The following is a 24,067-nucleotide window of genomic DNA, read 5'->3' as shown; positions in this document are numbered from 1 at the left end:
TTGGGGCTCCATGCATGTCAATTGCATTACATTATTGTTGATTAAAATGGTTAAAGAAAAGTAAACCAATTGATTTTAATTATGGAAAATCTTCCTTATCAAACATGATACCATTAAGCGGTTTACTTCACAAAAATGTCAGTGATTTTAATAGCCTTCCTAGCCTGACTTCAAAATTAAAACGTTGTGTTTTGTTAATGCTTACTCTTGCTGGCAGAGAACAGCATCCTGCTAATTTTCCTGCCTCTTCTGAGGGGCCGTGATGATGTACCGTATGTTATAATGACAACATCATTCTGGCAGATCCAGTAACTTCCTCCAGCAAAGGGTTATTTTTAACCCGGGCCACACGTCCCCACAAGGGTGCCCATTGTGCTGCACCTTTAAGAGGGCTGGAGGCCGTCCTACACCGGAGGGTGGGGGAAGGGCACTGGAGCCGATCCACATGGGAGTGACGAGGAGGGGTGTTAATGCTCCTGTCTCTCCCTGTTGTTTGGCCTTTGGCCCCCTTGTGGTGGTCACCCACAAGTTTACCCGTAACACTATGTTAATGTTAGGTCTGTTCTGACTGGCATTTTCACACATTAGAACAGTTGTGCTGGTCACTCATTACCTTGTTTGTTGTAACAGCTCATTTGTCTTTGCATATGTTTTGTGTGTGTGTGTGTGTGTGTGTGTGTTTATGCATGCTTTATTTTATTTTATTTTTTCTGCTGTATAAAAAAAGCTACAAATTTAATTCAATTTGGAAACATATTTCTTCCGTAAACATATTGATAACTTATGGTGAAGTCAACATATTTTAAAGATGGGTATAATTTTCTATGGTAATATGAGATTTCGACCCTTATGTTAAACACAGAAGTTTAGAGCTGTAATGTACACGTCTTGTCTGTTTTTTCAGACTGTGGGGGGAGGTGAATATGAATTACCTACAGATAACCAGCAATATAAATGATTGTCGCAAGTGTAACAGCAGACAAAGAAAGGATTGTTGTGTTTCACAACCAAGTTGTTCAAGCTTTATTCCAAAGTCTGGCATCTCTGGGAGCTGACTCCTGGTCATCCTGCATTTGGGTGGAACAATGGAGCATGTGTGTTTATTGTCCTTTGCCTAAACTTGGCAATCAACAAGCCACCTGCACCCTTTCACAGCCCATGTTTTTTTGTAGATTATAATGTGAAAACCCCTCCTGAAGCCCCTGCTTTCAGTACTGCTTCCAAGAAAGTCATTTTTACAGGAGTTGGTAGTCATATGTAAGAGGAGCCTTATGGCATGAGGTATTCTTGGAGATCAGTCAAAAGCACTGTAAAATGGAGTAACTCTGCCAGGAGAGGTTTCAGGCGTCTTCCATCCCAGGTAACTTGGAAGAACATTCTCAGTGTTTGAGCTGGTGAAAGGTCAGCAGAGCCAGGTGGATGGCCAATCCTGAAATGCCTCCTAACATAATTGATACAGAGTGTGAGTCAAGCCGCTGCCGTCTTTTGCCGCCTCAGCCTGCCAGGATTGAGTTGTGTGGGCCGCCTCTTACTTGGTGTGTGCCCTGCCCAGCTCCCGGCAAATGCTGATGAACTTGTTTTATTCTGAGTCCTGAACTAAATGAACTCAGTGAACGTAACCATACAAAGACAAACAGAAAACGCTCTTCTCACAAAGACCGGCAGAGACAGAAAACTGGCCTTCTGGTTCTACCTGTTGTCCTTCACTAGTGGCAGTAATACATTTTCATTTTTTTTTCCTGAAACGCTGGTGACTAAATAAACTTCAAAGCAGAGAATTTATATTTGTGAAATTATATGCAAACACATGTCCTGACAGATGCACCCCAGCCCTGGAGGTCTGCTTTAGTCTATTTTTAATCAGCACTGTAATTTTGCAGTAATACTTGTTTATGTCATTCCACTAATTATTCAATAGAACACGTTAACAATGTGTAGTTAATCTTAACATTAGCAGAAATAAACAATTAATCCCCTTGTATCATGCACAAGAAGATGAACACCTAAAGCTCAAATACTCCTTGTTTGCTTAACTCTAAGTGAAAACCAATTGTTAACATAACAGAGTCCTCAATGTGGGCTAAAAAGGTACATATGGTGACAGGCATGTATCTTGGCAGTGTCATGTGGGTAACTTCAGGAACCCAACTGCCCAGTTGTCAGCCACAAGTTTTCAATACACGCTACACCATTTTTTATGCTTTATAAGCAGCAGGTAGTGAACTGTAGAGTATTAGTTTATATATTATTACCAGTTAAGGGTTTTCTGTTCATCTATAGATTACTGTTTGTATCAACTTTGTAGTTTGTAGTATCAGTGCATCCTTCTGAATTAATTTGATTAATTGACCAAAATGTTGCCGGTTCAGATCCCAGAAGGGCCTCCACTGTTGAGCCTTTGAGCAAGGTGCTTAACTTTTAATTGCTTCAGTGAAAAATCCATTCGTATAAACCAATAAAATTGTAATGATCCTGAGTTGTTTTTGATGAGGGTGAAAATAATTAAATAATGTAATTAATTCTTTTGTTTTCCACATCATGCAGTGCTCAAGAACATTAGGTAGGTGTTTGCCTACATGCAGTACTCATTTTAAACTCTGGTATTGCACAAACCTCAGACATTGTGTTAAATCCTGTATTATTGTGTATCTCTGTATTTTGTTTGTCTGGCCCCATCCCTCAGCTTAGGGGGCACACACTGTATCTACACCCACAGGATGTCTGTGCCGACTGGTTTGTTGTCTCCTGCTGTCAAAAATAATCTGAAATCCCCAGGCAATAACCATCAGAATGTACTGTAGCTTAAGCATGTATCTAGTATTAAGTTCTGAATATTACTGTATGACATCTGAATCTTTTTATTTCTGCCAAAAGATTTAAAGAATAAAAATGATTGGGCCAGAATGAGAATACAAAACACCTGTTTTGCAAACTGAAACGTGAGGCCTGTTGACTTGATATGTGTATCACTGTTTTTCACTTTAGAAAGGCAAGCTGCTGGGCCCACATGCTTGTGGTTCCAGTACGATGCTTCCAGGTGTTTAATGGGTATCATCCCTCTTTACCACTAGACTAACTGTTCCTCTGGAACAAATGTGTACCAGAGATAATTTGCACTTCTGTGAGAATAGTATTCGGTAGAATGGGCCAGTGGGGTATTTTTCTGTGAAGGTTGGGGCTATGGATTATTGGAAACAAATTGCATTTTTTTCATGTTTTGGGAAAAATGTCAGGTCAGTGACAAGAAAGTGGGAGGTGGAATCTGCCTGACATTGTATCTTGCCAAGTTGACAGCTCTCAATTCTAACTGTAATGTAGGGCTGCTCGTTTGTGCTCTTTTGACCTCTGAGGGCTGCCTCTATAAACCTTATCCTCTTTTAACACCTCGGCATGTCCCACAGCATTTTGCGGATCCAGTGTAAAAAAAAAGGAACACTGAGCAAGATCATTTGCCGAGGTCCATGACAAGCCACTGTGTTCTGTCACTGAGGCCTAGAGGTTCTGGGTGGGAAGTTACCAAATGACACTGCTGGCTGCTGATTGTCCCCCTCTGCTTTCTTCATGTATGCTTGGATGCCTTGAACTCCACGTAGATCAACCATTGGCAGTTGCACCTTTACCATTGTTCTTTTGACAAACAGTTATTGTTCTGCCAGCTGTGCACTTTTTTTGCACGTAGCGCTTGTATACACTAGTATGTGGCAGTCTGTTTTTATTTATAATTTTTTTTAACTCACTAAATTTTTCAAGTCACTGGTTTCGAGGAAACACATGCTCTCTATTACCTCAGTAATGAGTGCTGCTCAGAGCTGTTGATACTGTAGTGCCAGAAGTGGTGCAGGAAGATGAAGACGACATCAAAGGCTGTAAACGTGTCACAACTACTTCTGGCAACTAGAATCAAATGCCAGTATGGGTCCTGATCTGACTGGCCGCTGGCCTTCTCTCTCGTCTTGATGTTTGCCAATTTTCTCCAAGGAGTCACTGTATGTCTTTGTACTTTTTCCATTTGCTCTCAACCAGTTGGCACTGCTTGCTTTGTTTGAGTCATAGGTCTGGATACTTTGGGTTGTTATGCAGGGATTAGTGTGTGTGTTCTCATGATACTTTGGGGTGACATGGGTGCAAGCTCTGATCGGGCTGGTAGCACCAAACACCCAGCAGTCAACTTGGGCTTGGATAACCTTATTTGATAAACTTTACATTTTTACTTTGCTGCATTGTTTTAATTATTGGAGATCTGGGCATTGATTTCAGCTCTGGAAGCTATTCCTGTACATTTGTTTATGGTTTTTTTTCCCCTCACTGTCAGCTGGTAATGTGTACCTGCCAAGTGTGCAGCATGATGTCACTGCTTTGTTTGTACTCTTTGCCTTAGCTTTGTGCTTCAGCCTTCTATTTGACCCCCAACCCTTACATATGTATCTGAATGTTTGAGTTCTCTGTAGCCCTTGGGTTAAAGAGCTGCAGCTTCCTGTAGTTGGATTGTCTCCGGGAATTGTGTAGTTGAATGAACAGAATGGCGTGGCATTGGGATTCTTGTCACATAAGATGTTACTTTTCAAATTGTACCCATGAAACCATTGTGCGCAAGTAATTGATAATGACAATTTATAAAATATAAAAATAACATTGTCTTGATAGATCCTGTTATGCAAAAAAAAAAGTTTGTGCTCCAAAAACCAGTGAGAGGCCCCAGCTGAGGCTGGGACAGTTAACTGGCAGTGTGTGGCTGGTGTTGTGATTAAATGGAGAAAATATGAGACGCGCTTTGTGGAAGAAGGAATGTGGCTAACTGACAGAGATTAAGCCTTATGTGCTTTGGGTGGGGGGGGGGGCAGGTCTTAATGGGACTGAAGTGGTTAACTGAAAACATCGGGCTTCTTGGCTTCATTTCAGGAAGTGGTGTGAAACTTCTAGCAGCTGAAGGTGTGTGTATGTTTGTGTGTGTATGTGTGGGAAGAATGTAGGCTATACTTTGTTACATTAATGTAAAATACAAGTGGATAGCTAATATTCAGTCTCTAAATTTCTTCTGAAAACTGGCACCTCCACTTACAGACAGCTATAAATGTGTTTTTGTGTCTCTTCTGGTCAGTTTATTTTATGTTTGCCTGATTGCGTTGGTGCATGCACAGTTCTCGCACAGGCCTCGTGTGCTACATAATCTTGTGGATGGCCCAAAGCCATCCTTTCTGAGTAAGAGAATAAACAGACCTAAAAATGAGATGTGCCCAACATCAAAGGCCCCCTTTCAAAGCCCTCACTGAATATTGCTTTAACTTTCCCCTTCTGCATGTTATGTAACTTCATTCAACTAGTTATCGCGCTGCAGATGTGTTGCCAAGGGAACACTGCTCACCTTGCGGCATGATGATTTATTTAGAAATATATTGCAGTGATGGATGCATTTTGCAAATGTTTTGTTGTTTGGACAGTGCAAGAGATGAGCAAATATCAGAACACCCTCCCCCCCCTCCAAGTTGGCATCTTCCATCGCCACAGTAGCTTCCATGTTGGAGGAAGGGACTGTCTCCCTACTGTTGCCCAGGCCCAGTTTCACACACTTCCACCTGCCTTGTGCTCATTCATTTGTGCAGGGTGTATAAGTCAGGTTTTCTTTGTTAATTCTTTCCATCTGAAGTCTTTATCATGGGTGCTTGTCGATTGAATTCAGATCATTGTTTGATGCTCCTTGATGCTTTTGTGGTAATTTTGTTCTTGAAAGTAGAGGAAAGAACACATTTCTTCATCTTTGCACCCTTAATAATTGACACAAATTTTAATTACAGTCATGTTTAAAGCACTTGGATTATTTAATAGTTCATCCCCCTAACAGTTAACTGAATGATTGATTTATCCATTAATTTAATCTTGTTAATTTCTGAGCTGTGTGAATTTTGCTGAAATCAAAAAAAGAAACAAGTTCAGTAGTAATCGATTTACTTAGAAAGATGGTCCTTATTAGTGATGTTCATCGTTTAGGTCCAGTTCCAGCACTTCTGCAGATTTCTTCAGGGTAGGGGAGCTAAGGTTAATGTTTCATAGCAAAAAGGTCTTCATTACCCTGGTTCAGTTAAGAGCTTCGGTATAACAGCAGGGAGCCTGGTGGTTCCCGTGGTTTGAGTAGCTACTCACACCCCCTTTGCGGGTGCTGAGCTAGGTGCCTCCAAGGCATTGAGCTCCAGGTGGTCTCACTGTGTGCCCTTATGCGGCTGGAGAAGGAGCAGGCTCACGTGCAAAAGATTGTTCACAAAAAACTTTTCATGGCGACCTGAGTGAAATTGAAAATGTCAACATGATTGTGCTGGCCGTGACAGAAGTCACACATCTTACCACTGGCCCTGTATCTCCCTCCCCATCTCCTTGTATTGCAGCAGCGACCTCCCAACCGGCCCAAGCCCAAAGCGGGAGCGCCATCGACACCGACCGGTGCTAAGCTGTCGGGGGGGCGTGGCACGTCAGGCGCTCGGCGCCGGCGGACCCGCTGCCGCAAGTGCGAGGCCTGCCTGCGCACCGAGTGTGGGGAGTGCCACTTCTGCAAGGACATGAAGAAGTTTGGTGGGCCGGGCCGCATGAAGCAGTCCTGCATCATGAGGCAGTGCATCGCGGTGAGTCCCATGTCCGCGCCAAAGAGCGGGCCGAGTGCGCGGGACGTCCGTAGGATGCTCAGCGTGTCCGGTCCCCTCCCGCAGCCCGTCCTGCCCCACACCGCCGTGTGCTTAGTCTGCGGGGAAGCCGGCAAGGAGGACACAGTCGAGGGGGAGGAAGAGAAGTTCAATGTCATGCTCATGGAGTGCTCCATCTGCAACGAGATTGTGCACCCTGGCTGCCTGAAGGTAAGCTTGAACTTCAACGACTCCTTGATTCTCACAATCACATATAAATTCTTTGGCTTGTTTACAGCAGTATTAGCCACAAGTTTCTGGTCTCATGGTGCCTTAGAGCTTGAGCAGATAAGAAGATACAACAGAAGAAAATTAGGTAGTGTGGTGACAGTTCATCTTATTGTGTTTTTCATGTAACAAAACTGCAGACTGTTTTTGTGGCTGTTTGTTCTAATGACCCCCTGCTAGTAATATATGGATTAGTTAGGTCAGTAGCAGATCTAAGAAGGTCTACTATCTGTTTGGGCAGATGCAGACATTTGTATCTGGATCTGTCATATTCAATGTTCCATTCCACAGAGGACCTTGTTGCACATGAGGCTTCAAGAATAGCACAATATGACCAAATAGGCAAAAACCTAAAAGGAGAACCTGAGCTAACGGTCTTTATCCAAAAGTGGAACTGCACTGTCTATTTTCAGTTTAACTGATCAAGCCTCATGTGGCAGTAGCCATCTTTCTGGGGGTGGGGATGGCTGTCATTTTGTAATTTTATAATGTGCTTGAGCTTGCAGAATGGACATTATGAAGCTTGTGGTTCAGTCTTCCTTTTATGCAGAAGTCTTAGTTTGTGTTATTGGACAGGAGAATTGAAGATTAGCACAAGTTCCCCTAGAACTCTGTAGGCCTGGTAGATGCCTAAAAAATGTACACTCGCCAAGTAATGTCAGTAACGAGCTGTGCTTAGTTTAGCGTGAAAGAAGCATGGTGAAATGAATGTGTGGCTAGAAGAATGAACAGTCGTGATAACATTGCTGGTTTAAAATAATACTGGAGAACCATTTTGCAATGCCCCCGTCAATCAGCAACTTTAGTCTCTACTTCTGTCTCACTCTCTCTTGCTCTATCATAGGTAAAAGATGCTGGTGGTGTAGTGAATGAGGAGCTGCCTAACTGCTGGGAATGTCCGAAGTGCAATCATGCGGGGAAGACTGGGAAAGTAAGCATCTACACACGCATAGAGGGACTGCACTCCCGAGCTCTCCGGCTCATTGGTTCAGTTGAGGTTTGGGCTTGGAGGATGCAGGGATACTAACAGTATAAGGGCATACTGAGCTTGGAGTTTATCTCAAGAAACAGGCCGCTTAGATGGCATGTTTTTGGACAGCAGGAGGGACCCAGAGGGAAGCCACACAAACAGGGAGAATGTACAAGCACACAGAGCCAGGTCTATAATCAAGCCATAAGGGTGTGAAGCTTCCTGCTGAACCTTTGGGTCAATTATACTTTATATATTGGCTGTTATCGGCAGCTCTACATTCTACGGGTTTGTCAGTCTCTGGTTGCTGGTGTATCAACAAAATGTGGATATCCAATATGGCCCAATCCTTTGATTGGCCGGTTTAGTTCATGCATGTCTGAAACTCATGTTTAACATTCAGCCTCCCATCCCAGGAAGAATTCAGCCTTCTGCTAATTTAGTAGTGAAGCTGTAAATATTTAGTTGAAGTCAGTGTTACAAATAGTAAGGACAAAATTGGAGCTGTGTCTGATAGCTGTCTTCTGGATGTTAACCAAACCAGTTGACGGGACCTATCAGATGCTCAGATAAAGTAGTGAATCTTACCTCTCATGTCTCTTTCTTTGTCCCCACAGTCTATGTTCAGCATGGAATCGGTGGTCTTTGTAACATAATAGTATTGCACTTTGCCAGTGAGAATTTCAACATAAATTACATCCATTTTGTTTATCCCTTTCATATTAAAATTTTACGAATGTTTTTCAGTTAATAGCTACATTACCTTAAGGCAACATCTGTATGTACAAGTCTGTAGTATTTCCATTAGGCATAAGGTATAAAGTGGTCCCGTCCTTCCTTCCTACCTTTTGGCCTACAAGCAAAAAAGAGGACCAGGGTTCAAGTATGCGTCAAACCTGCCCGGCTCCCTGCTGAAGGAGCAGCGGGTCAACCGTGAGATCAAGGAGGAGCCGGACCCGGTCAGTGGCACCAAGAGGAAGGCAGACCGTGAGGAGACCCCCAAGCAAAAGCTGGAGGAGCCGCCCAGAAAGCGGCCCCCCATCATACCTGTCCAGCCCGTCCAGCCTGTGCCCCCCACTGACAGCCAGCAGGCACGGCCCAAAACTGAGGACAGTCCCCTGCGGAGGAAGAGGAAGATGTCTGAGAAAGAGCCGGAGTCCAGTGCCAGGAAACTGGTACGGGTGTGACTGCCTGTTATCTGCAGCACAGCACATTCAGTCTCTCTTTTTTTCCTGCTGTCACAATGATGGGAAAGGTCTGACCTCCATTTATACATAGAGCAAAATATTCCACCTCTGTCTTCTGCTCTTTATGGATTGAGGTAGCATACACTAAACTAGTGAAACAGTTTCATGGCTATTTGTTTATTTCACTTTAACTTATCATTAACAGAAGGGTCCTTTTGAGCATTTTAATCAGATCTAAAAATATACTGGAGATACTTTCTTTTTTGTTTCCTGTGACCAGTGGTGACCTTAACAGTCATTGTCACAAGGCAAAAGTTTCACTTTTTTTTCCTAATAAACTAAATAATAGCTAACAGTAATCACTAGTTGCAGTTATATCTCCCCAATGGTTTAAGTTCTGTTTTTAAAAACAGTATATCGATATCTGTCATGATTCAGTTCTCTCCTCATTGCAGAAATCCTCCAGGTCTGATGACCCCACGATCCCCCAACTCATGAAGGAGATCAAGACAGAGAGGGAGGAAGGGTCTCAGCAGAAAGAGGAAGGAGAGCAGGAGCAGGGGGATAGAGAGATGGAAGAAAAGAAGGCAGAAGAACATGAAGATGATGAGGAAGACGAGGAGGATGAAGAGGAGGAAGAAGGGGCAGCTGGGGAGGAAGCAGGGGAAGCATCTCTTGGGGTTGCCCAAGGACACACGGGTAATGGCTCGTTAAACCTTACCCAAGTTGCCCCTGCGGTCCGGGAAAGTGACCGGTCACGCTCCAGCTCCCCACGGGCGGGGCCCAGCGGCGAAGGCGCTGAGGAGCCCCAGGACAAGGGCCAGCCACGGCCACGTCGCAAGCGTCAGCTGCCCAACAAGGAGCTGAGCAAAGAGTTGAGCAAGGAGCTCAACCAGGAGATCCAGAAGACCGAGGACTGCCTGGCCAATGAGACGCGCCGGCCGCTGCAGCCGGAGCGAGAGAGCGAGGGCGAGGAGCCCAAGCGAGCACTCAATAATGGCAGCCAGCTGGCTGACGAGCGGCTTCGCCCCAAGACCCGTGAGGTCAACGGCGCCCCCCGGGAGCTGCGGCCTCACCACTATCCCCCACAGCAGCTCTCCCCACTGGGTTGGAGCCGGAGCCCGCCCAGTGTACCTGGTGGGGGCCGGCCCCCTCCCTGTCGCTCCCCACCCAGGTGCGTGCAGATGGAGCGACACGTCATCCGCCCCCCGCCCATCAGCCCCCCACCTGACTGCCTGCCCCTGGACGGCGGGCAGACACACGTGATGCGCAGGGAGGTGTGGATGTCTGTCTTCAGGCACCTGTCGCACAAGGAGCTGTGCGTGTGCATGCGTGTTTGCAAGACCTGGAATAGGTGGTGAGTCCTCCTCGCTGTAAGAAGCAGGCCCAGAACCCTAGGCAACCAATAGCTTAAAGAACTGTGCATAACTGACCAGTTAGATGTCAGGAAGATTTTCTAATTCTCACTCTGATTATGAAAACAGAACTACCAGTTCTGATTTATGATCATCCATCAGGGGGTCTTATATTTTTGACAGCATCTCCTGCAGCTCATTCATCTGCTTCTTTCACTAATTACTACATTGTGCAAATGGAGAAATATCTGGCACATGGTTTAATAGCCAAATCAAATCAGCAATCTAGCACAGTTAAGTGTTAATATTAGTGCATTTTATATATCAGTAGATAGCAGCTTAATGAAGCTAGCTGTTTAATGTTACACTGAAAAACTTTTCAATTTTACAAAAAATTTACCAATTACTAACATCAACATATGTAAATACCTGGCCTGGACACTTTGTGTAATGTCAGCATGTGTTTGCTATCAGTTATTTAATATAAATGAACTTGATTCGTGCATATAGTCATATTGGTTTTAGTAATCTGTTGCCTGTACATTCCACATATGACCAACCCAGATCAGGTAAAAACTTCACGTGATACAGGGACAACCCAGCCGTCGAACTCGTGACACAGGTGTCACTCACTGGGAATCATGCCCTGTCCTGGTCCTGCCAGGTGCTGTGACAAGCGGCTGTGGACCAGCATAGACCTGAACCGCTGCAAGTCCATCACGCCCCTCATGTTGAGCGGAATCATCCGACGGCAGCCTGTCTCGCTGGACCTGAGCTGGACCAACATCTCCAAGAAGCAGCTGAGCTGGCTCATCAACAGGCTGCCTGGTGGGTGTGGGCTGCACTGGGCTGGGCTGGGCTGGGCTAGCCTCCATTCATACTGCTCCTGTGAGCTTGAACATGGCTTCGTCACGAAGCCAACATGCTTGGTTGTTCCCTGCCGTCTCCTCCAGCTTGGTGTTGGTGTTTGTCCCTGTGGTCATGGTGAACTAAATGACTTTAGGGCAGCCGATTTTCTCCTGACGCATCAAGCCGGCGGGATAATTCCAAGTGGTTATAAAGTCTATTGTGCATTTTGGGGATTAGGGAAGGGGTGGGGTACTCTCCGAGGTATGGCACTTGTCTTTGCTGCCCCGGGACAGAAGTGTGGAGAGCTTTCATCTCCTGCAACACAGAGTGCTCCGAGACAGTCACAGCCGTGCTTTCACAGTCTCCTTCATCTGTGGTTTTTGTTAGAGGCATTCCTCAGTGATTATTATTCTTTTTAGCTCTTTATTTGTTAATTTATTTATGCTTGTTGTTGTACAGTGACCCTAATGAGGTTTGCAGATGTGCTGTTGATTTTATTGTGTTCCTCAAGGTCACTTAACCGTCTGGTTTAATAAGAGCTCAACATGGAAGAGCTGATAAGGCGTGTAATTCCCTGAGGTTCACGGCATTCTGCATCGCCTCATTACCAATATCTTCCAGAACTTATTGCTGCAGTCACGCCTGCTTCTTGCTCACCTGCTCGGAGGCTTGCTGACAGTGAGGTGTCACATCCTGAGGATGTGATCTGGACGTGGCCTTCGGTAGAAGTAAAACCAGTTTTTACGAATGTCTCACGTATACGTCATTTACGAATTTACATTCACAAAGGTCATTTTTCTAAAATGACTGAACACAGTAAATATAACTAGAAATCTCATCACATGATACTTAATACAATCAGTATTTGGACCTGCAGCAAATGACAAAGAACAAAAACAATAAAATCAGAAAAATACCTGATTCTTAGTGCTCTAAACCTACATTCTATTGACTCCAGTGTTCATGGGGGATTAACTCTAGGCTGACATCAGCATGAATACTCAAGTGTTGCCGATGGTGATCCTGTTTTATGGTGCACATATATATGACATTGTCAGATGGTGCACATACACTATATCAACAAAAGTATTGGGACACTTGGCCATTACACCTGCAGGAACTTTTATGACATCCCATTCTAAATCCATAGGCACGGTATAGAGTTGGTCCCCCCTTTGCAGCTATAACAGCTGCAACTCTCCTGGGAAGGCTTTCCACAAGATTATGGAGTGTGTCTGTGGGAATTTTTGCCCATTTATCCAGAAGAGTACTTGTGAGGTCAGGCACTGATGTTGGATGTGAAGTCCTGGCTTGCAATCTTCGTTCTATTTCATCCCAAAGGTGTTCAATGGGGTTGAGGTCAGGGCTCTGTGCGGCCAGTCAAGTTCTTCCACACCAAACACATCCAACCATGTCATTGTGGATCTTGCTTAGTGCTCTGGGGCACAGTCATGCTGAAATAGAAAAAGAACTTCTCGAAAGTTGAAAGCATAGAGTTGTCCAAAATAACTTGAATTGGAACTAAGGGCCCTAGCCCAACTCCTGAAAAACAATCTCGTACCATTATCTGTTCTCTACCAAATTTTACAGTTGGCACAATGCAGTCGGGCAGGTAACATTCTCCTGGCATCTGTCAAACCCAGACTCATCCATCCGATTTGTCACTCCACGGAACACGTTTCCACTGCTCCCCAATGCAGTGGCGTCGTGCTTTACACCACTCCATCCGACGCTTGGCATTGTGGTTGGTGATGGCTTGCATGCAGCTGCTTGGCCATGGAAGCCCATTCCATGAAGCTCCCAGCACACAGTTTTTTTCCTGGGGTTAATGCCAGAGGAAGTTTAGAACTTTGTAGTTATTCAGTCAACAGAGCATTAGCAACTTTTACGCTCTATGCGCCTCAGCCCTGCTGTTACTTTCCATGGTCTGCCCTTCCGTGGCTGAGTTTCTGTTGTTCCTAAACACTTCCACTTTGCAATAATACTCCTTATAGCTGACCATGGAATATCTAGCATGGAAGAAGTTTCACGACCTGACTTATTGCCGAAGTGGCATCCTATGACAGCACCACACTTGAATTAACTGAGCTCTTCAGCAGGGTTCCAGACTGCGACCTTTTATTGAAAGTGAGCGATTTAAAATTTCACTTGGTAGCATCTGTGGCAGTGTATGATAACACTGGTATACAGTGATTTTGGTGCCAATGATGTCTTAACGGTTTTATATTAAGTTTATGGTGCTGATTAAGAATATGACTTCGGTTTTGCCAGATTGGCTCTAGTTTCTGAGACATGTAATAGTTAGTTAGTTAATTAATTAATTAATGCTTCATGTTTGAAAAGCATTCAGAATTGCAAAAATATTTTTATTTTACTTACAACTAGTAAGTAAACAGTCTAACATCATACAAAAAATAAAATTAAAAATATCTAACAGTGACAGGAAAAAGTTATGTATGATTTGATTAATTAATACAATATTAGTTATTCATTGTTATTAATGTCAGTGCTTCAAAAAAACTGTTTATGCGATTTCCTTTTATGTGTGTCATCAGGATAATCACGTTGGAGACTCCAACAGTAGTCTGCCATCATGTGTATGTCCATCTGCCTTGATATCTCTCCTCCATCACCTTTATATCCTGGTGGAACCTCTCACCTTGTTCCTCGCTGAAGTCTCCAAGGTTATCTGGAAATCTGTTTAAATGGCTATGGAGATGTGCATCTTTATGCTCATATTAACTCCCAAATTTCTGACGTTAGCAAGCATATCTTGCACCAATTCTTCATAATTGTCTGCTCTGTGATTGCCCAAGTAGTTCTTCACAACAGAGACAAATCTCTTCCAGGCTAAAGCCTCAGTGTCATTCATGCATTTGGTAAAATTGGATTGTTGATGCGGGCTCTTTTTGATGAAGTCATAATTTTTACATGTATTTATATGCTTTGATATAACTTTTTGTATGTAGGAGATTATTTTAAAAAACAAAACAAGAAGACAGAGGAGGCTGGTGTAGAGGGAGAGCCAAAGAGACAAACACAAGTGATGATGAGAGTTAGGTTATTAAAGCTAATGTTCAGATTTGAATATTTTGCAAGAACTGTAATTTCTGACCTTCAGATTGGCGCATGTGACGTTCCGTTTTGGTCATTTGCGGGTTTGCCATGAATAGTTACATGGGAATATTTTTGGAGCTTGCTGAAGGAAAACTCACATGACATGTAAGCCAAAAACAATACTGAAAATGATTTGGGTTGCATAAAATCATATAGTATATAAATATTAGTAATACATCATATTTGTTTGTGTAAGTGCATACTAAAAGTCTTGGCTTGAGTACACCATGCATATTTGTCTCGGTAACTTGCCTCACTCACGTAACTGTTTGAGTGACCGTGGAATCTCGTGTTTCCCTCAGTAACTTTTAAACTTTTCATTGATGTTAATTTTGCATTTTTAATAATGATTCCAAAACATAGTGCTCCCAGTGCATACAGCAGTAACTTTGTACATACAGGGGCATAATTTAGATGATTTGTATATTATTTAAAAATGTCTTGATAGAAAATTACAAAGTAATTTGACATGCAAAATGTGCTGTTTGTGTAGACGCTGGTAATAAATAGACTTATATGTTATTGTTCAGGCTAGCAGACTGTTATGGGTAGCAGTTAGGCGTGCCTGTATTTATAATAAAAGTATTATTTGCAAATTGTCACATTGGTGGGGATCTGCCACCCCCCAACCCCTCACTAATGTGAAGGGGTTTCTGTATCAAGTCTTGAGTCACTGTCAGTCTTTCATCAATACAAAAACCAGGGTATGCAAATTAGGACAACTATCAGCATGCAAGGTCATTGATTAATACCATGCTGCACCTAAAAGTAGGGTGCGACCAAATCATGTCCTGGTGTGACCAACTGGGAAAGCTGGCAGCAGTAGTGCTACCACTGGCCAAGTTAGTTTGGAGCCCAGCTCTTCAGAATGACCCAGTCTTTCACCAATGTTTGTAAACCTGACTGCATAGCTAGATGCTTGATTTTATACACCTGTAGCAATGGGTCTGAATGAAACACCTGAATTGAATGTTTAATTAAGAGGTGTGTCTAAATACTTCTGTCCATATAGTGTGCATACGACATTGTCAGGACAGAAGAATGAGCAGAATGTTGTTTCTGGTTACTGCTGTTATTTGGTGTGTGATGGTTTACGCTGTTCCTCCAAGGTCTCCGGATCCTGCTGCTGTCGGGATGCTCCTGGGTGGCCGTCTCGGCTCTCTGCACCTCCAGCTGCCCCCTGTTGCGTACCCTGGATGTGCAGTGGGTGGAGGGGCTAAAAGACCCTCAGATGAGGGACCTCTTGTCACCACCTACTGACAACAGACCAGGTACACTAAAAGCGCTATCCCACTCCCTCTAGTTTTCCTAAGAGCAGCTTTGGTGTAACAATCTGACTGATGAAGTTTTGCAGTACAGTGACCTCTTGTGGCACCTAGATGAAGCATTACAAACATTTTAATAATATCATGATATTTATGATATAATGTGAAAGTCAAACCCCCCATAAAATACAAACCCTTGAAATACATCGTTAATCACCAGAATAGTCATTGCTGTAAAAATTTTGAAGTCAGATATAACTCTGACATAAAAGGACAGGTATATAAAAGGTCAGATATAAAGGACAATAAATTATATTTCTGTGTCATAGATCATTTGGTTAATTATTCTTCAGGAAGTAGATAAAAAGTATCAAATTAATTATAATTATGGGAAGCCAGTAGGGCTGCCACTAACGACTAATTTTCTATGGATTAATCTGTCGACTATTTTACCGATTGGTCGATAAATCTAAACAATTAATTTTCCACCAGAAAATACCATGAAATAGATAGTTTATTTTAATTTAAGTTATATTAAGTTTTTTTTTTATTTTAGTTAATTTTATTCTGACAACAACAAATTGTATGTTTCTGCAGCATTTTAGATAATGGATGTCAGCTTTTCGGCACTATACAGACATTATTTTCCCTCACAATTCAATAAGCAGCTTAGTAGTATGTCTAAAATATTAATGAGATGTGTATTGTGATGCCCAAAAGTTAGTTATCTGCATAAATTTGGCGTATCCTTATGCTTATTAAATTCGGTTAGCGGAGCATGCCAGATGCGACTGTTTTGGTAAATCATGGAAGCAATAAGCACTGAAGTCAAGAAAGGGACAGCTCAGTAACCACTGCATCTTTTAAAAGCGGAGATATTTTGGATAAACAAGGGGAAAAAAAGATGTCTGTGGTGTGGTGCTGCTTTTTGCCGATTAAAGTCCGACACTTTTTTTTTTTCTAAATATAGTTTTCATTTTTTAATTTCAGTTCACAAATGATTTTCTTTTATTTATTGTCCGTTTTCATTTCAGTTTTAGTTGACAATAGTAGCACTGGTCTCAACAAGCCCAATGTGCACGAACATACAATGACACCGTCAATCCATGTACAATAAGGCCAGATTTTAGCCTAAACATTTTCTCAAACACTTATTGAATGGAGACTCTATGGTAGCAGGCAACGTTATTTCTTTATGCCTTTAATAATGACTGTATTTAGCAGCTGCAAGGACAAAAGATATTAAAAAGCTGTCCATACTAATCGTATTTTAATATACATGAATAGACAATATTTACCGTGGTTTTGTTTACTCTGGCGGTCCAGAATAGCGCCTGTGTTTTCTCTTCCAGTGCTCTTGCATAGCGCTAGTGCCCCTGTATGCCATTGAACTTTGCACAGTGTAACACCACCTTTTTGTTTTGTGATAATTTGAACTAGAGTTTATGTAGTGATATTAAATGAAAACATTTGTTACAATGAATTGAAGCATTTTCGAAACCATAATGGTAATTTCATTTAAATAAAAAAATGACAGCGATTTTAAAATATTGATGTCGATGCATTTTTAGCGTAGGTGTCATTGACTACGTCGACCAATCGCGGCAGCCCTAGAAGCCAGGCTATAGTTGTCCATCTTGGGAAAGGATTTTGGCAAGCTGGAGTGTTCCCGCATCCCTTCCCCGGGGCTCAGATGTTTACACACGTGAAGAGTGTTGTCATCCAGAAGATGTCCATAGAAGCTGAGGGTCCATGTGTCTGTCAGTTTTTTCGGAAGTTTGATTTTTATTGTATTGATAATTAATTTGTATCATGAGATTGTGTTGTAAACAAAGCACAGCTTATTTTCATGTAATTTCTTATACATATCCGTAGATTTAATATCATATATTCTCGCTCTCCCTATCCCCTACTAGTATGCAGTGAACTCATTGATTGGTACGGTTTAAGTTGCGTACCCTCTGAAATAGAGCACAGGCTGCTGTGCTGCCCGACCCATTGTTTTTATCTGAGATGCAGATTTCAGTTCCAAAGAGTACAAATTCAGACCAAGATTTTGTTTCAACTAACCAGTTGAGTATAATCTTGGTCTGTATTTGTACTCTATGGACCTGAAATCGGTATCGGCTGATACAGCAACAATCAGCCATTGGCCGATGGTTAAAAATGAGCTGATATTTACCACCAATAATTCTCTTTTTCTCTTTAAAATGATCACCTATATTACTTTGCACACCTACACACTAAACAGATGTCTCCTGTGTGGAATTATTTTAATGTTAGCGAAAACAATGTTAGAAATGCATTTTGCATTTTCACGAGAAGGATCTACTAAAAAACATTTCAACACAACAGTCTTGATTGCTCACCTTAAGGCAAGACAGTGAAGAGTATGAAACGTTTCTGAAAAACAAATCCATTTCAGTAAGGAAGGCTGCAGTAACACTATTCCAGCAGTAAAGCAAGTTTGATAGCAAAAGAAAATTCAGTGCTGACAGTTTGAAATCAAAACATAAAAATATGTTAAATATGTATTTAAAAACGTCAGATTTTTAAATTCCTTACATGCTTTCTCATTTAGGCTTGGCTGTATATTAGTCTATAGAGTCTATGTGCACCCCCTCAAACAAAAGGGAATGCGTGACACCCGTGATGTCTTCACTTGTCTTTTAGAAATGAAACTATAAAACTTATAATATATATGTTCAAAGATTTTCAAGTTATAAAATGAACAGATAATTATATGTCATTGTACTCTTGTTTTAGGGATAGATTGGATTTGTAGTAGAAAATGTGTATATTTTGCTGTTTTCTTCCCACTCACTTTCATGCAGAATAATAGCTTCTTTCTTGGCACTGAATTAATGGAGAAAAGGAATCTCACTGTCTCCCCTTCCAGGTCAAATGGACAACAGGAGCAAACTGCGCAACCTAGTGGACCTGCGTCTGGCAGGCCTGGACATCACGGATGCCTCGCTCCGCCTTATCATCCGCCACATGCCCCTGTTGGCCCGGCTGGACCTCAGCTACTGCAACCACATCACAGACCAGTCGGTCAACATCCTGACAGCTGCAGGCACAACGACTCGCGATTCTCTGACGGAAATCAACCTGTCAGGTAGGAGGCTGTCAGAGAGGCTTCCATGGTCAGCGTTCTGCGCTGTATGGGGTACCTGAAGAGCTCCTCACATAGTACATGTCTGTAATACGTTTGTTCCCAACTCAAAAACACCATCCTGCAGTATAGTGTTTGTGAGCAGTAATTGGATCTTTTTATTTGGTATTCATCATTATCAAAATAAGCTTTTTTAATGTCACAAAACACTCCACTTGTCTGTCAACATGACTCAGCCCTGTTACCTACCAAACATCAGTCAGATACTAGTTGATAGCTCAATGTTATTTTTCCCCTTGCAGTCATCACTTTGTTAAAGAGGGTCTATGTGACCGTCTGTACGGTTTGAACATGATTGTCTGCTGTTTTACACCCTGATGTATACGTAGACTGCCATGAAAGCAGCTGGTGTGCCTTACTCTCCCTCTGTGATGCACACAGACATGTCCATAACTCTGGGCCCTCCCTTCTTCCGTAGTGTGCAACAGGGTCACGGACCAGTCTCTGGCCTACTTCAAACGTTGTGGGAGCATCTGCCACATCGACCTGCGCTTCTGCAAGCAGGTGACCAGGGAGGGCTGTGAGAGGTTCATAGCAGAAATGAGCGTCAGCGTGCAGTTCGGACTTGTAGAGGAGAAACTCCTGCAGAAGATCAGCTAGTTCATGCTGGGGCCTTTAGAGACTAAATGTACAGAGGAAACTCAGCGCAACCAGCAGTGTGTTGTTTCCAAAATGAGGTTTGTTTGTTTGTTTTTTTTTCCATTTATTTATTGATGTTTTTTTTACGTGGGGAATATTTTTGTTTTTTGGTCACAGAAAATGAACAATCATTAAAAAGACATTTAAAAAGATGAACATTAAGTTTAAATTGTGTAGGAAAAAGTGAGCGAAATGCAAGCATTTTGTTTTCAATGCTGAAGTCTCCCCCTCGATTCTCAAGGAATTCGCGTGTGATCGTTTGTGCTGCTAAAGCTGGTGAGTTTGTCCACGATGTAATATTAACTGTGTACAGAAGACCGAACTGGACAGTATCTGAAAAAATAGCATGTTTTTATGTTTCCTTTTAAAATTTCCATTTGTTACAATTGTATCAACATTATCTTGTTTAAAACAGCCGCAATGTTTCAGAAACAGAAATGACCAGAGTTGGTCTGTTTATTGTAATTTTTTTTTTAAAACTTTGTTTACCAAGTTTTTTTTGTTACAATGCAAACCTCATGCATTATTCAGAAATATTTTTGTATTAAAGTGTTTCAAGCTCCAGCGTATGCAGTATTGAATGCACTGTCGTCTTGTTTAATTGACAATATTCAATCTGCATAGTTGTTTTCCTTGGGCTGACTTTAAATTGTACTTAAGAGTGATGCCTGTAGTAGCTGGTCCCCATGGAGGTGTTACGTATTAATTTATGCCGTGTTGTTTTATCTGACGTGGGTGTTCCGATTTACCAGTACAGAGGTACTTCACCTTTTTCAAATTACTATGTATTACTCAGTCTATTTCAATGTGTTTATACCTGGGGAATCTGGGGGGTGGGGGGAAGACTATTTGCACTGTTTGACATGAATAAATATAACTATTTTTTTCCAAGGTTTATCAGATATTTATATGGGGAGGTTTGCTGGGTTGTTCTTGTTTAGGGGCCTTGGTCATTCAGAAATGTTGGCATAATACACAGCAGCTTAGTCTAGAACGGCTAAGTTGTTTTAAAAACTTTTTTAATATAAATTTTATTTGTGCCCCAGTATTGTCTTGCATGCTTTTTTGCAAGAGTTCATGGCATCCCTTAAAGAATGCTAAGCGTAAGTGTCATGCAGTGTAAGGTGTTGATGTTGGAATATGTTACACAGAGTATATCTTAAAATGTTAATGTTTTTTTTTCCGCAGGGGGCGGGGGGGGCTAGGGTGCTGTATGTCCGTGGGCAGTCATATGGTGATGACACCTATGTATGTTAGCTCTGCATAATATCAATACCCTGGAAAAAGTTCATATTTCACAAATTTCAGTCTGTGAAGTATCTCTCCAGTGAAATACCTGAATAAGACAATCTAAAGATAATTAGGCAATAAAGAATTCGGAACCACCTGGAGCATCCATAATAGTAAAAACAGGAAGAGCTACATCTGTCTTCAAAGCTTAAGGTGACCTAATTATGTATGTTTTTTTCCAAATCTGTCTTTCTCTTTGTGAGCAATCGTCTGGGAAAAACTAACGTCTGAGTCCTTAATCTGAGCAGAATTCTATGCAGTATGTCAACTTTAAACAAGCTCTACTTTGTTTAAAAAGTTATATATACATACATCCTTTATTTTAAGCAAAGGCTCAATAAGTCATGTTGTGTCAAAGTAATTGATGTTAAAATACATTAGTCATATTTAAATACAAAGTATTTTTTTTTTTTAAAGTCAAGGCTTTAACAAAATACTGTGTACATGTGTTGCCATCAATGTTGTTACATGTGGTACGGGTACATGGAAAAAGAAGTGGGAGCCACACAGGGCCTGTCTGAACCCCGTCCAGCCCACTTTCCCCAAGTGACTACACTTCTCAGAACAAGGTGTCCCCGGAGTTTGACCCGAATCAGGGGACTGTATGGCAGATGACAAGCCTAGTGGCACAGGTGTACAATGAAGGATCTTTGTGCAAGTGCTTATTTTGGACAGTATTACCCACCCCCATGGCAGGGTTGACGGACCAGCACACGGACGTCTGTCACTTCCCCCTGGAGTCGACTTCCACCGCTCACCCCCCCCAGCCAAAGCTGGCCACATGAAGCGGGGCAAAACTCCAGTCTTTAGCCTCTTTGCGAGGTTGGTGCTCTTCACCCACAGCAGGAATTTAAGCCCCCTTCAGAGTCAAGCAGGTGCTGGGCAGCATGGGACACGCTTAGGCAACCTGAGAGAACTCTGGATCTCTCTGGATCACATCCCCAGGTCATCAGCTGGGCAGAACCTCTCTTGCGCTTCGATACCTAAAGTACTGAAGACCACTCCCACTTAGTAATCATCTGGGTCTGTTTTGTATGATATTGAGGCAGGAAATTCTTCATTTTTTTTAAAACTGAGTGTAAAGTGCAGCAGTTTTGTCACACTGTCTGAATGCCGGCCAACTGAACACCAAACGGTGTCATGGTCAAACAGCAGTAACGGGAAGCCAGAGGGGCATCTGCCAATGAACAGAGCGCAAGGCTGACTTACCGTCCACGTGCAACAACAAATCAGACCACAAGACACCTGTTCTGCTGTGCCACCATAGAGTGGTGCTCTCTTTGTAAGTTATGGTGATTTTTTTTATTATTTGTGTGTGAATGAGGACAACATACTGTAATTTAGTGAAGTTACTGTATATTTATTAAAGTCTTTTTTTATTTTTAAAATTACCAAAATAAAAAGGTCAACATTCCAAAATACAAAGACCAGATCTTCACGCCACTGTTTGCTCAAAGTACACCCTTCAGTGGGATTGGTGGGGAGGCGGGCCGGTCCTGAGCCCTGACACGCGCTCTGTGACTAGTTGCCTGTGAGTGACATCTTTGAGAAGATAGCAGCATCAGTTGTCTAGTATTCTATATACAGACATAAGTACACAGTGCTTTCTATAGTTCTCCATGTGTAACTGTTGGATGTTCGTTTCAAATTAAGGGGGGTAAAAAAGAGGGAAACTGTGACAATCTAAACTTCGGTTAAGACAAGCAGTGTGAACTTTTGAAGACTGATGAAAGCTCTGATGTCTAGTGAGAGACACCAGATCAAATCCACAATATTCTCCAACCACTGAGCAGTATAGTTTAACTCAATGGCAGGCTAATCAGAATAACACTCAAAATAGGTTCTGGACATTCTTATTAAATGGGAAAAAATATACATAGTGTACATCTCTAATGATACGCATCATGATATGCAATTTTACAGCAATATACTTTATATAATTATGCAAATTCTATGCATGATCAAACTTAGAGCTCTGATTAGTTCATCAAAGATTTAAAAGAAAACTAAACATATCTACTGCAAATATAATACATCTGAAGGTTCTCTCGACTCCAAAAATAAACTCTATTTTTTACATGCTTGAACAAAACACTTGAGAACTCTGGGAATTGAACAATTTCAAAGGAAAAGCCATATAAACATTTCCGCTAATATCAAAACAAATGCACAGTCACAAAATACCTTGCACCAGGAGGCAGAAAAATCTATATTTAGCACCTGTTCTCCCTCTTCCATACTTCCTTTAAACAAACAATGAGGCTGGTGGAAAAGCACAAGAGAACTATGCTATTGCTACAACTGAATAACAGTACGGCATGGCTGTCACTATCACTTTCTGCCTGGCATCTAATATATTTGCTGAGGAATATTCAGCTTTCGAAGCCCACATGTGGGTGGAATTGTTGTGCTGTCAATCAATCACAGGTCGATCCTGCTTCCCATTGGCTTAAACCAGGTACTGACTGACAGAGCAAAATAATCCCACTCACCATAGCTTCTGAAATCTCATTTCTCCTACTATTGCCCAACAGGGTAGACTGGACCTTATTTGAGTCCCAGGACACAAAGTTCCCCATTTAATTGCTATTGACCACTTCACCAGGGTGAGAAGCTTTGTTCTAAACACAAAAAAATACATCCAAGTTGAGGGTGGAACCTGAATCACTGGGGTTTTCCCCAACATCAAGATGAAGCCCCTCTTTCGCTTCTCTCACCGCGAGTGACTGATCAGCCAGTCCACCCACCATGAGAGCACTACACTCTCATAACCAGCCCGTCTAACATGTTGGGACAACAGTGCAGTGGAACCATGACCCAACTGTTCACGCATGTTGGTCATATTTGGTTTAGATTCCTCTTTCGGGCCTCTGCTCCTCAACAGGAGAGCGTTAGACCTGTACAGTGTATCATTCCAGAAAGGCGCACGCTTACACGCCTGGCATACATGCACACACATCCGTAGTTTGGCACAGAGGTCACACCCCAGCCTCTGAACAGTAGCTGGTCTTCGGTCACTAAGTGCAGCAGCTCATGTGATGAGATACTGGAGGATAGATCTACATGTACATTTAAATATCTTTACATTCTGATGTAAAAACGCTGAGCTCAGAAGTGCAGCGCGGTGCCATCTCTTTAAATAAAAATACATAAATAAAAATACATAAATAAAAAAATAATCACGCCCACATTTATGAACACTGAGACTAAACCAAGACTAAAAGTCATGGCAGACTCTCCCACAATGGGCTCGAGGCATGAGATCCCACATCAGCTCCTGCCCGTTACGGGAGTTGTGACCTACTCCATTACCGCTCCTGTTTT

General features: G+C 42.2%; 1 protein-coding gene across 7 annotated transcripts in view; it reads left to right on the top strand.

Annotated features, from left to right (window-relative positions):
- kdm2bb (lysine (K)-specific demethylase 2Bb) overlaps positions 1 to 20,339 on the top strand; it is a 46,700-nt gene extending 26,361 nt beyond the window's left edge. For 6 of the 7 annotated variants that reach the window (XM_072714223.1, XM_072714224.1, XM_072714225.1 and 3 more), the window contains 9 exons: positions 6,378 to 6,611; positions 6,696 to 6,839; positions 7,741 to 7,828; positions 8,719 to 9,041; positions 9,509 to 10,410; positions 11,073 to 11,236; positions 15,484 to 15,645; positions 18,539 to 18,757; positions 19,233 to 20,339. In XM_072714223.1, the coding sequence (XP_072570324.1) occupies positions 6,378 to 6,611; positions 6,696 to 6,839; positions 7,741 to 7,828; positions 8,719 to 9,041; positions 9,509 to 10,410; positions 11,073 to 11,236; positions 15,484 to 15,645; positions 18,539 to 18,757; positions 19,233 to 19,414 (2,418 nt within the window). In that variant the 3' untranslated portion in view covers positions 19,415 to 20,339. The remainder of the gene's footprint in view (positions 1 to 6,377; positions 6,612 to 6,695; positions 6,840 to 7,740; positions 7,829 to 8,718; positions 9,042 to 9,508; positions 10,411 to 11,072; positions 11,237 to 15,483; positions 15,646 to 18,538; positions 18,758 to 19,232) is intronic. The other variant, XM_023808610.2, reaches the window with a different exon arrangement.
- The last annotated feature ends 3,728 nt before the right edge of the window (positions 20,340 to 24,067 follow it).

Source organism: Paramormyrops kingsleyae, chromosome 7 (assembly GCF_048594095.1).
Source record: "Paramormyrops kingsleyae isolate MSU_618 chromosome 7, PKINGS_0.4, whole genome shotgun sequence".
Lineage (NCBI taxonomy): Eukaryota > Metazoa > Chordata > Actinopteri > Osteoglossiformes > Mormyridae > Paramormyrops > Paramormyrops kingsleyae.
This window is presented reverse-complemented; position numbering and strand designations above follow the sequence as displayed.